The sequence below is a fragment of the Mastigoproctus giganteus genome, chromosome 4 (genome assembly GCF_048544385.1).
Source record: "Mastigoproctus giganteus isolate SK-2022 chromosome 4, ASM4854438v1, whole genome shotgun sequence".
NCBI classification, from domain to species: domain Eukaryota; kingdom Metazoa; phylum Arthropoda; class Arachnida; order Uropygi; family Thelyphonidae; genus Mastigoproctus; species Mastigoproctus giganteus.
In genome coordinates, this window is record NC_143578.1 from 91,393,695 (window position 1) to 91,407,746 (window position 14,052).

The window sequence follows — 14,052 nt, forward strand, 5'->3', positions numbered from 1 at the left end:
GCAAACTTAGGGGTGTGCTGTCGATTTGTTAATCAGGGATTTACTTAAGAAGAATTTCAGGTAAGGGCAATCACTGGATAAAATAGTTTCAAATTTTATCAAACAATTTTTTTTTTAACAAGGGGGTCAAGATAACCCCCAAAAATTTAACAAAGGGCTCATGTGAACTCCTTCTAGCATAACATTGGGTGTGACCCAAGATTAAAATTTCTATTCCAGAACTAATTGTTTGAAAAAAAGCTACAATGGTTAGATGAATAAAAAATCATTGTGTACATTATGTATCTATAAACACATATACTACTTTCAATTACTGAATATATATTTATATGGTCTTATTTGGTTATACTCCTGTCTGCTTGATGATTAAATTATCATCTAAAGAAGAATAATTTAATCAAGAATAATTTTTGTTCTGATTTTCAATTATTTAAAAATGAGAACAAAAAGGTAAGGTCACATCTCATTGCTTATCACTTCACAAGTTCTATGCAGGAAAGCAGTGCTATTTAGGAGGTATCAGGGCACTGACTTCCAATAAAACCCAAATTCACAATGACCAAAATTAAGTGGTTCAAATGTCTCAGCTTTAATTTTACTTCAGATATGGGAAAAAGTATACCACAAGTTCAACATATTTATAAAGATGAATATAAAAATTGGTCTACTGGAACCTATGTTTATCAAAAATACAAGGGTCAGTCCATGAGTAATTCCTCTTTGGCCATAAAAGTATAAAGACAACAGATACAAAGTAGAAATTTATATCATTTATTAAACAAATATTGGGAAGCATGCTCTGTATATCCACCTTGTTTATCAATGCATTTTTGCCATTATTCTTTCCAAATCACATATGCACAAAGCTATCTCTTGATATGTCCAAACACAAAAAAATCAGATGGAACCAAGTCTGGACTACATGGAGGATGAGGCAAACTCTCCTCCATATCACTCGGATGAAATTTTCATCCGATTGATATGGGCAGTGCCTGGCTTAGCATTATCATGGTGTAATGTGATTTGACTTTTTTCCTTCCCTGGAGACGATGAATGTGTATTCCACAGATTGGAGTTTAGAATATGGGTCAAAATGAAAGATCCAGGTCTCATCATCTGTTATCATGCCTTGAAAAAAAACTTGAGTTATTTATTGCACTCCTGCAACAGGTCTTGACAGACCTTTAGCTGGAGAATCTCATTTCGCTTGTTAACAGTTTGGGTACCCATTTGCAGCATATTTTCTTATAATCTAATGCATCTAAAATGGTTAATAAACACTTCTCTTTGAACACCTAATGCTTGCATCACTGCATATGTAATTATTATCCTGTCTTTTTTTTTTTTTTTTTTTGAATAATTTCATCCAAGACCTTAGTATTTTCTGCAATGCACAGAGACTTTTGTCTTCTGTTCCTTGGCTGGTCACAAATGTCAGTGACTCCTCCTCCTTTAAAACATGCAAGCTATCTATGAACATTACTTATGTCTCTTGTTGGTACACTTTTTTTTGCAATTTTTTTGGAAATCTGGATGGTCCAAGTTTCTCTTGACTTGAAAAGGAACTCCATCACTGACTGCTGGCAGAAATGGATGAGTTTGACTATTCATAACTTCAGTTATGAATAGTCAAACTAATAGTAATAGCTACTTTTATTTTAGCATGTTTGTCTTAATATTTATACTAGCAATATATTAAACTTCATTAAGCTAACTCAATTACAAAAAAATTTTGTTGCCTAAAGCAGTGGTTCTCGACCTTTTTTTACTCGTGGCCCACTTCTGAGTTTCATTCACCTCTGTGGCCCCCGTCATACTGTTTAATTATAATAAATATAATATTTATAATAAATATGTACTTATCAACTGCACTTTTTTTATAACATATTATTTGTTTATAATATAAAGAATATTAATAATAAAAATGGGGTTTATTAACTACTCTTTATTTATAATAAAATTTTTACTCATATATTTTGTTTATTCACAATATACAATTATGTTCCTAACAAAAAAATATTACAAATAATTTTATTGTCCCTTAGTTTAGTGTCTCACTAATTTCTTTTTTATATCAGTAATAATTTTATTTTAGAAGTGAGCTTTTCATGGCCCACTTAATAGTTTCCATGGCCCCCAATTTTACGACTTTTACCTATGGCCCCTCAGAAATACGGCATAGCCCACTAGGGCCCATATGTCCCCCGTTGAGAACCACCGGCCTAAAGGCTTGACAATTCAATTTAAATACAAACAGTTCATTTTAAATTATACAAATATTGCATAAATAAGTGGTAGTAAAAAATAACATATAATCCTAGATAGGAAAGGCTCTAATCCCCTTTATTTACCTAAAATAAGAGATAATGCTTATTTTAGAAACAATGAAAACAAAAAGTTGTAAAAGGAACTGCCATGTTAACACCACCACATACACAAGGCTGAGGATGTCACAAGAAATGGAAAATGAGCAATACAATCCTATGAAAATAAAGATAGGCAAATGTTTTTGATTATGTTTAGGCCAAGTTATTATACCATACCATGTATGTCATATTTTTTTGTTTTCTTTCTTTCCTCCAGCATCAGCCATTTCATTTTACACAGAAGTGTGAATACTTGTGTATGTCAATAAACAAGCTAAACAAAACTAATGGGGATGGTGGGAGGAGAAATAAAATTAAGAGTTATAGAACAATATAAAGAAAAACTTTATTTAACACTGCAACATTGCTTATCTAGAGAATTAAATGTTTGTATCAAAAAGCGCGCCACATCTTTATAACGCTGTTTGGTATGCATTATGCACCACTGTAAATCATCATCACTTAATGGACTTCCGCCAGGTTTCCAAATGTTTAATACAGTCTCTTCCTCTTGTGTTACTACAGTTATTGTACCAGTTGCGAGATCTTCCTCCTCCACGGTCGGGTCTGCCAATAGAATACGATCGTCGAATATTGCAAAGGTAGAAGAAAGAGGCTGACAATGAACTTTCAAAGGGTTTCTGCTCGTTTGTACTTTGATTGAGTCGTCTTCACCTATTAGAATATTTGGAAGTGACGTATTTTTCAATGCAGACACTAAAGAAAGTATACAAGCATCTAAAATATTTCCATCGTAATTCAAGCATGTAATGTCAATATACAAACTCCAACATAGCTTTCCTTTAATTAAGCACAATTCTTCCGAACGAACGCACCTGGAAGATTCAATTATTTCTAAAATAAACTGGGAATATACTTGCGCCTTTTCGCTTGGAGGACCAGGTTTAAATCTTGAAGAGCACAAAGGAAGTAGTTCAACATTTGGTACTATATATCCCTTCTCTGGTTCTTCAGGAATTGGATTTGCAATTTCAGCTTTAACGCCACACAAAACTGAGGTATTACCGAGTTTTACAAGAGCAGATCCGTCAGCAGTTGAAATTGAACCAATATTTATTGACGTTGGTCGAAATTTCTGCATATCTCTACCATCCGGCCTGATCCCATGGTCAATAAAATGTTTATAATATTCTAAAGGTTGAATTGTCTTAAACTCATTAGCCATATTTAACAAAACAATTAACACTCAAAGCTGCACTGAAACAGAAACACTCTCTACCTTAACAACTGAGTAAAATATTTTAATTCACATTTACGACCGCAAAGTGGCGCTATTTCCTTTACCCTAATTCAGTATCCATTCACTTTAATAATTAAATCAATTCAAAATCAATTATATTGGAAAATTTAGTAATAGAGGAGGCACATGATGCAAGAAAGCAAGATTATGTAGCATCAGCCAAAAAAGAAAAAAAAGAAAAAAAAAACATTTCACACGTCTATTTCCTCTAAAACTTTGTCCAGTTCCTCGAATTTATTTAAGCCATCAACTTCCAAAACAACAGATGGGAAGTTTGTTCCAATAATCAAATTTGCGCTTCTATTCTATAACTGTCTTTCCGCAATATGAATTTATGCCCCCTCAGGTTCGTAATTATTATTATTATTAGCCGTATACGGTACAAGAAAGCTTGAGGCTTATGCTGCATCAGCCGAAAAAAAAAAAAAAAAAATTCCCGAGTTGCCTTGAGAGAGAGAGAGAGAGAGAGAGAGAGAGAGAGCAAAGGCTGCAAGGAAGCCTGATACTGCAGGGTTGTCTCGATGATCATGCAATGCATCTTTGACCAAAGTGTCCATTATTTTCCCCTAAACAGAAGTTAAACTAACTGGCCTGTAATTACTCGTGTCACCTTTAGATACCACTATGTGAATTATGGATAAATTTGCACATCTCCGGTCCGTGGGGACTTCCCCTGAGTCCAAGGATGCTCTCATAATTATGGCTAAAGGTTCACTTACTTCCTTTGCCATTCCTTTAATATAACTGGATAGAACCCATCCACCCCGGGTACCTTTCTTATGTTTAACTTCAACAAGAACTGAGAAAGGAAAAATGAAGGTAGGTGTGTGTTATAGGCCTAATGAATCTGATGAGTATAATGAGCAATTGTGCAGAGAAATAGAGTTGGCCAGTAAATTAGAGTGTCTTATAATGGGGGATTTTAATTTCCCAGATATTATTTGTGGGTTGGTCACTCACACACTAGCAAGGCTTTTGGGGTTTTATTGGATGATTGTTTTCTACAGCAGCATGTTCGGAAGGCAACTAGAGGGAGTAATTCTTTTGATTTGATTTTCAGTAGTGATTCTTCATGCATCAAGAATCAGCAGATAAAGGAACCACTATGTGGCAGTAATCACAGTGTGCTGAAGTGGGATTTACTCAAAGATGTAACTACGATCAAGGGTAAAGGGAAGGGTTTTTGCTTTTGTAAAGGTGACCACGGTGGTCTGAGAGAGTATTTAAATTCTATACCGTGTGACCAACTGATGATTTTACCAACAGCAAATTCAAAATGGGAAACATTCCAAGAATTAATCTGGGAAGCCACTAGGCTTTTCATGCCAACAAAGAAATATTGTTCAAGATTTAGGCCTAAATGGATGTCAGATAACCTAATTAGACATGTGACACAGAAGAAAAATGCATGGGATACATATAAATGAACATGTGACAGAGAAGCCTATGAGAGATATAAGATGGTCTGTAGCCAAGTTACAAAGGAGGTTAGGCAGGCGAAGGCAATTTATGAGAAATCATTGGCAAAGGATGCAAAGAAAAACAGCAAAGAGTTCTTTACTTATGTAAACTCAAGAAGGAAAGGGAGGAATCAGATTGGTCCACTTGATATCGATGGTTCAACTGTTGATGATCCTGCTCAGGAAGCTAACAAACTGAATGAATATTTTACACCGACATTCACACATGAGGAGTTATTCAGGGAGGGGAATGGCACAGGTGTATTCAACTCTGACAGTAAGTTAGATATTCTTGTAATAACTGAGAGTAAACTGGAGGAGAAATGGTTGAAGATAAATACAAGAAAGGCACCTGGAGCGGATGGGATCTATCTAGTTATATTAAAGGAGGCGGCAAAGGAAGTAAGCAAACACTTAGCCATTATTATGAGAGCTTTCCTGGACTCAGGAGAGGTACCCAGGGACTAGAGACGTGCAAATGTGACCGCAATCCACAAAGAAGAATCAAAGGAAGACAAGGGTAGTAGTAGTAGTAGTAGTGGCATGTGATGCAAGAAAGCAAATTTGATACTAGAGAGCTATTACGTGCTCGATAATTCCTATATTCTATTATATTATGAATCAACAGGGCTTACCTTTATTTTTTGATATAGGAAGCTTCTTTTCCCACTCTCCTTGTCCAACTCGCTAATAATTCATGGGGAAGGCGATGTCAATTTTGCAAAACATTGTCATAAAGTTTGCTTTTGGAGGTCTAAACGGGCTAATAATTAAGGATCGATTTTTTTTTTTTTTGGTCCTGTGGCTGGAATTTTAAGTTAAATTTAGGGGTCTAATAATTGGATATGGGGGCGGGGATGGGGGGTAGGGGTTGGGGGTTATTCTCTACATTCCTTAAGTCGGACTAGAACTTTTCGGGGCATCATGTTCACAGGAAGAGAGTTACCCATAATTAATCCGAACGACATACATTCGGCTTTACTGAAACAAAAATTATAAATATTCAACACAACTACTACAAACTACTCATTGCAGAAACCTTAGAGATGAAACTACATGAAACTGCAATCAATATCCGTAGGCCATTCCTATTGTCCGACGATTGGTCACTTATACGCATGCGTGAAGAACAAATACTACCACATAAGGAAAGAAAAAAAGTTTCGGATTAATTATGGGTAACTCTCTTCCTGTGAACATGATGCCCCGAAAAGTTCTAGTCCGACTTAAGGAATGTAGAGAATAACCCCCAACCCCTACCCCTCATCCCCGCCCCATATCCAATTATTAAACCCCTAAATTTAACTTAAAATTCCAGCCACAGGACAAAAAAAAAAAAAATCGATCCTTAATTATTAGCCCGTTTAGACCTCCAAAATCAAATTTTATGACAATGTTTTGCAAAATTGACATCGCCTTCCCCATGAATTATTAGCGAGTTGGACAAGGAGAGTTGGAAAAGAAGCTTCCTATATCAAAAAATAAAGGTAAGCCCTGTTGATTCATAATAAGAAAGCAAATGTATGAGCTTATGCAGCATCAGCCAAAAAAAAAAAAAAAAAATCACACCATTCCCTCCAAATGCCTGTCCAGTTCCTCCTTAAATTTATTCAAGCTATCAGCTTCCACAACGACAGATGGAAGTTTGTTCCAGCAATTAACCACCCGCTGGCTAAAGGCAAATTTCCGCACATCTATTCTACATCTGTCTTTTCTTAATTTGAATTTATGTCCCCTTAGGTTCGTAATCTGAACAAGTGGAAGGATCCCATCAGAATTCAGCGTGCTCAATGCATTCAAGGCCTTATATATCTCAATCAGATCACCGCGCAGGTGCCTAGTCTCCAGCCACTGCAATTTGCAGAACTTAAGCCTCTCTTGGTAAGAGGATCCCTTCATTCCCCTCACCAATCTTGTTGCCCTTCTCTGTATCCGCTCAAGTAAATCTACATCCTTCCTAAAATGAGGTCTCCAGACCTGTACGCAGTACTCAAGGCGTGGCCTGACCATTGCCTTATACAGAGGGATAATCACCTCCTTTTCCCTGCTAGCAAAATTCCTATATATCATTGACAAAACCCCATGACCTGCCCTGGCAGCCTGTCTGCATTGCTCAGAGAACTTCATATCTGACTGCACAATTACTCCCAGGTCTTTTTCAATTTCTACCACCTTAAGTGTAGTACCACACAGTTGGTACGTTTCTCTGGGGTTATTTCTACCCATATGCAGTACTTTGCATTTGTCAAGGTTAAACTTCAGTTGCCACTTCTTAGCCCATCTGCCCAAATTATCTAGATCCTGTTGCAGTAGCAGACTGCCATTACTGTCATTAACAACCCTGCCAAACTTTGTATCATCTGCAAACTTCGACATTAAGCTTGATATACCTTCATCAATATCATTGATAAATATACAAAACAACAGTGGACCTAACACCGAACCCTGTGGGACTCCACTAATAACATTAATCCAAGAAGAGCAGCACCCATTGATTACCACCCTCTGTCTTCTCGCACTTAACCATCCTTTTATCCATTGTAGCAACTTACCCTTAATACCATTCTGCTCTAATTTGTACAATAGTATTCCATGCGCAACAGTGTCAAAAGCTTTCCTGAAATCCAAATATATGATATCAAAATTGTTTTTTGCATCCAGTTCCTTTGTAACCACATCATAATATCCTATCAAATTTGTCAGACAAGACTTTTCCTTAACAAACCCGGGCTGTGTCTGAATTATTGCTGCAGTCTTGTCTAGATGATCCTGCAATGCATCTTTAACCAGCGACTCCATTATTTTACCCGGAACAGAAGTTAAACTAACTGGTCTGTAATTACTCGTGTCACCCTTCGATCCCCCTTTGTGAATTGGGGCTGCATTTACACATCTTCAGTTTGTGGGAACCTACCCTGAGTCCAAGGATGCTCTCATAATTATGGCTAAGGGTTGGCTTAGTTGCCTTGTCGCCTCCTTTAATATAACTGGATAGATCCCATCCACCCCAGGTGCTTTTCTTACGTTTAACTTCAACAATTTCTCTTCCACTTTGCTCTCAGTTATTACAAGATCATTAAGCACCCTGCTACAATTTGATAACCTTGTGGCATTTTCAAACCTTAATAACTCCTCATGTGTGAATGTAGATGCAAAATACTCATTCAGTTTGTTTGCTATCTGAGCAGGATCATCAACAGTCGAACCATCGATGTCAAGTGGACCAATGAGATTAATCCCCTTCCTTTTAGAGTTTATATAAGTAAAGAAATCCTTGCTGTTTTTCTTAGCATCTTTTGCCAAGGATTTCTCGTAATCTGCCTTCGCCTGCCGAACCTCCTTTGTGACCTGATTACAGATTAACTTACCCTTTGTATCATCTGCAAACTTCCACATTAAGCCTGATATACCTTCATCAATATCATTGATAAATATACAAAACAACAGTGGACCTAACACCGAACCCTGTGGGACTCCACTAATAACGTTAGTCGAAGAAGAGCAGCACCCATTGATTACCAGCCTCTGTCTTCTCCCACTTAACCATCCTTTTATCCATTGTAGCAACTTACCCTTAATACCATTCTGCTCCAATTTGTACAATAGTCTTCCATGCGCAACAGTGTCAAAAGCTTTCCTGAAATCCAAATATATGATATCAAAATTATTTTTTGCATCCAGTTCCTTTGTAACCACATCATAATATCCTATCAAATTCGTCAGACAAGACTTTCCCTTAACAAACCCATGCTGTGTCTGAATTATTGCTGCAGTCTTGTCTAGATGATCCTGCAATGCATCTTTAACCAGTGACTCCATTATTTTACCCGGAACAGAAGTTAAACTAACATTGGCCCACTTTGTATTGATGGTTAAACTGTTGATGATTTTTTAGCACAGGTTGCCGAAAAACTGAATAAGTATTATACATCTACATTCACACATAAGTGATTCTTTAGGAAAGTGCATATCAGAAGTTTATCAGACCATAGCAGAGATCTAAATGATTTTGCAATAATTTGCAATTTCTGCAAGAAGAGAAACTGCTAAAGTTAAACATAATAAAGGCACCTCGGGTGGATGAGATCTATCCAGTTACATTAAGAAAGGCACCTAAGGAGGTAAGCAAAGCACAAAGGTAACCATAATTGTGAGCATCTTTGGATTCAGGGGAAGTTCCCACTGACTGGCGATGTTCAAATATATCCCTAATCCCCATTTTTATTGGATACTATGATGCAGTGACAAAGGAACTGGATGAAAAAAAAAATTGATATAATTTACTTGGATTTTAGTAAAGTTATTTTTGATACAGTTACACATGAAAGACTGCTGTACAAATTGGGACAGTGTGGCATTATTAATGGAATCACCGCGAGTTTGTGATCGGCCCATTGTTGTTTTCAGGATTTATTGATGATACTGATTGAGGCATATCACGCTTATTGTTCAAGCTTGCAGAGGATACAGAGGTTGACAGGACGGTTAACACAACAGTAATGACGGCATGCTACTGCAATAGGTTCTTGAAAATTTAGACAGATGGGCTGAGAAATGGCAATTGAAGTTTAACCTTGACAAAGATTTGAGGTTCTTTGAACAGTGCAAACAGGCTGCCGAGACAGTTCATGGGGTTTGCCAATAACATACAGAAATTCTGTATGTTATTCTGTAGAGTTCTGGAAGCCTAATTTTTGAAGGATGCAGAGCTGCTGGAATGGGTACGGAGAAAGGCAACGAGATTGGTGAAGGAACAAAAGGGTGCTGCTGTCAAGAAAGGCTTCAGTTCTGCAAATGGCAGCGTCTGCAGACTACGTGCGAGGTTATCTCTTTGAGGTGTTTTGGACCCTGAATGGATTGAGCATGCCCAATGTGGTTAACTTGCATATACTAAGTATGTTAACTTGCTTATACTAAGCACCTTAATTCCTTTGGAGACGTCCGAGTTCAAATATGTTGGAGACTGGAGGAATTCTTACTACTTATATGAAGTTCTTGTCAGCCACCTTTCCGATTACAGATTATTCTAGAAAATGGGGCATTCCAGTGCCAGATAATTTCTGGGGACAGGTAGTCAATTCCAATTCTGCGAATGTTTGGTATAATAGTCCTGTTTATCTTATATTTTGGTAAAATTGCATAAATCATTTTTCTTAATGCTACTTACAGTTTCTGTTAAAGAAACGAGGGCCTGATTGTGTTTGGCATCTGGGAGTTAATATAACAAAGTTGCTGGAAGGCCTTCATCCTGCAGTGATTGAAAATCGCTGATGACGATTTCAAAAATAAATTTTACGGATGAAAAACTGAATTTTCATGCAACCATTGTAAAAGACAGACAGTCGTCCTAACCTAGTGAGAAAACGCTCCACGAGAAAAAAAATTAAGTACTATATTGTTTACATAAGAAAAATGCCGTTATATCGCGGTCAACAACATGTTTGTGTTGACAGCGATACTAGTTCACGCGAGTGCAGTATACGGTTCAATACTTGTAAAATAACAGATGTAAATTCTTTGATCTGTGCCATCGTGTCAGAGGTTATACAGAACATATATTTGTTCGATATTGAATAACCAAAAAGTACCAGCGAGTTCTGTAAGGAGGAGCAATTATATTTCTATCAGTGAGAGATGGCAGTTTGCAAATGTTCTTCAGGAATATTTTCTCTAAAACGATGTATCAGTAATTTCTGTGACATGCACACGATGGTAAATATCAATTAAGAGCTTTTACTGTAATTGTGGTTACTTTCCATTGTTTATGGTTTCGTGCAAACAAGTGTTAAAAATACTTTTTTTTTTTTTTTTTACTCTTAGACGGCTTACATCCCGTAATGACCGCTCGAATGTGTGTTTAGTTTATTATTTTTTTTTTCTTTTCTTTTTTCGATTTTCTTTTTTTTTTTTTAATTTGCGTCTCCATATTAAAATCGAAAATGACTGTTTTTCGTATTGGATAAAACACCAGCTCACCAACAAGCATAAAAAAGTGCCAACTTTTCTATTTATTGATATTCAGGTCAAATTTTCTCAAGTTACACTTTATTTAAACATGAATACATCATTCGTGTAAATAAACGTCTTTCCTCTCAAATTTGATTGCTTATACCGAATAAGTGAGTTTACTGTACGATAATATATTATACAGGATACACGAAATACAGTAATATTAGCTGGGCAGAAGTAAAACAAGGATTTTCTGATAAACTCAAGGAGCTTGCTTGCAGGAATATTGAAATATTACAAAATGTAAACAAAACAACAAGTCTGTTATGTATTCCACCATTGTTTTGTTATTTTTTTTTTTGTTATCGGATTTTCGACCGATTTAGACTTTGTAGAGACACCACTTGATCTGAAACCTGTATATATTCTGCCTTCAGATGATCCAGAGTATATTACTTTTTTTTTTTTTTTTTTAATTTAGCATTTATTTATTTTATATTTTTCGCTTTTTAACCTGGATCAATGGTCGGCAACCTGCGATTTTCTTCTTTTCCTTGGTTGGATTACTGTTTCAAAATTTTGATGTTAACATTTGCTCAGATTGTGTCAGTGAAATTATTCTTGTAGGAATGTAATACTTTATTCCACGCTCCACCTTAAAATTTCATCCTTTATCTAAACCTTGGCTGTAGTGTCCAGTAAATATATGACAGATTCTTATTTTTTTGATGGTCCTGCCAACGAATGTTTGTACCTATCCATATTTAGGGATTGCATCAGTATTAGTAGAGGCACATGATGTAAGAAAGCAAGATATATAGCATCAGCCAAAAAAAAAAAAACCCACCTTTCCATTTACTCCAAATGTTTGTGTAGTTCTGTCTTGAATTAATTTAAGCCGTCAACTTTCACAATGATAGATAGAAGTTTGTTCCAGCAATCAACCACCTTTTGACTAAAGGCAAATTTCTGCAAATCTATTCTACTTTCTCTTTCCTCAATTTGAATTTATATCTCCTCAGGCAAGTAATATGGGCAAGAGGAAGAATCCTATCAGCATTGAGCTTGCTCAAACCATTCAAGGCCTTATACACCTCAATCATATCACCTTGCAGGTGCCTAGTCTCCAGACACTGCAATTTGCAGAACTTTAGCCATTTTTTTGTAAGAGCAACCCTTTGTTCCAATCTAGTTGCCCTTCTATGTACTCGTTCCATCAGCTCTACATCCTTCTTAAAATTAGGCCACCAGACCTGTATGCAGTTCTCAAGTTGTGGCCTGACCATTGCCTTGTACAAGGAGATAATCACCTCCTTATCCCTGCTAGCAAAATTAGTGTTTATCATTGACAAGGCACCATGAGCTACTCTTGCAGCCTGTCTGCAATGTTCAGATAACTTCATATCTGACTGCACAATTACTCCCAGATCTTTTTCATTCTCTAATACTCTGACTGTAGTACTGCATAGTTGGTACATTACTCTGGGATTACTCCTACCCATATGCAGTACTTTACATTTGTGAATGTTAAACTTCAGTTGCTATCTCTCAGCTCAACTTTCTAGATCCTGTTGCAGTAGTGTACTGTTATTACTGTCATTAACAATCCTGCCAACCTTTATATCATTGCAAACTTGGACATTAAGCCTGATATACCTTCATCAATATCATTTTAAAAATACAGAAAACAGCATTGGGCCCATACCGAACCCTGGGGGACTCCACGGAGCAGTGTCAATTGGCACTCTCTGTCTTCTTTCACTCAACCATCCCTTCATCCATAGTAGCAATTTGCCATACTTCTGCAATTTGTACAGCAGTCTTTTATGTGCAACAGTATTGAAATCTTTCCTAAAATATAAGTACAGTATATAATATCAAAATTATTTTTTGCATCCAGTTGCTTTGTGACCATGTCATATTATCCAATCAGATTGGGTTTGACAAGACTTCCCCTTAACAAACCCGTTCTGTGTTTGAACTATAACTGCAATCTTGTCTGATGATTCTGCAGTGCTTCTTTAACCAGTGCCGCTATTATTTTCCCCTGAACAGAAGTTAATCTAACAGGTCTGTAATTACTCATGTCCCCTTTGATCCCCCTTTTTGAATTGGGGACACATTTGCACATCTCCAGTCCATGGGAACATCTCCCTGAGTCAAAGGAAGCTCTCATAAGTCCAAGGAAGCTCTCATTGATTTGTTTCTGAGCCCCTTCAAAGGCTGTCTTTTAGATATTTGCAGGTTCTAACAGGATGGTACTCCTACCCACTATGCCATAAGGGTAAGGTGACTCTTATGCAATGTTTTTCAGTATAGGTGAATAGGAAAGGATCAGCACACTTGGAAGCACCAGTTGATTGGGCTCCCAGAAGCCCTGATCTCCCTTCCTGCAATAACACTCTGTGGGATTATCCAAGAAAAGATCCCAGAAAATGGAAAATTTTGAGGCTGTGATGCTCTTACATTTACAAAAATTAACAAGGCTGTGTAGTGCATAATGTTTTTGTAAGATATGTCACCAGATAATTTTTTGTCGCAAAAATAGAGTATCATTCTTGATCCTTAAACAGGTCTCATCCCTTCCTGACACATGTGTAATACATACATACATGTATGTATGGTGGAACCTTAATTTTCCACTCTAATGATAGGGAGAAGGATACTGGATAATCAAAAAAAAAAAGTTATTCCTAGGAAATTTACAATTGGCATATGGTACAGGTGTATATATAATAAAAAAAAATATATTAAAAAAAAATTAAATTAACCAGTTTGTTCACAGGAAATTCATGGCTTGTATGTATTCTTATCAGTTTTAGTGGAGTGTACTTCAATAACCTTGACAGTGATCATTATTTTCTCTTAGTCTTGGTTAGTATAAAACATTTTTCACATACAACACAACTATTATTAACTAATGCACGACTAATTACAGTTACGACATCGGTAACTATTTGCAAAGACTTCACCAAAGTCTCATTACTTTTCTCATATAATGTGATAGTATCTGGTA

General features: G+C 36.5%; 2 protein-coding genes across 2 annotated transcripts in view; one reads left to right on the forward strand and one right to left on the reverse strand.

Annotated features, from left to right (window-relative positions):
• Positions 1-2,712: 2,712 nt before the first annotated feature.
• Positions 2,713-3,597, reverse strand: LOC150086906 (exosome complex component RRP43-like). Its single transcript, XM_090372317.1, has one exon. It carries the CDS (start codon positions 3,550-3,552, stop codon positions 2,713-2,715), a length of 840 nt encoding a protein of 279 aa, XP_090228443.1. The 5' UTR covers positions 3,553-3,597.
• Positions 3,598-10,508: 6,911 nt separating this feature from the next.
• LOC150086907 (isocitrate dehydrogenase [NAD] subunit gamma, mitochondrial-like) overlaps positions 10,509-14,052 on the forward strand; it is a 93,075-nt gene continuing 89,531 nt past the window's right edge. Inside the window, exon 1 of the mRNA XM_090371675.1 lies at positions 10,509-10,799. Coding sequence (XP_090227801.1) covers positions 10,722-10,799 — 78 coding nt within the window. The 5' untranslated portion in view covers positions 10,509-10,721. The remainder of the gene's footprint in view (positions 10,800-14,052) is intronic.

What these genes read in the sequence shown, in the direction of transcription:
- LOC150086906 (XM_090372317.1), bottom strand. Translation starts at nt 3,552, where the DNA reads ATGGCTAATGAGTTTAAGACAATTCAACCTTTAGAATATTATAAACAT.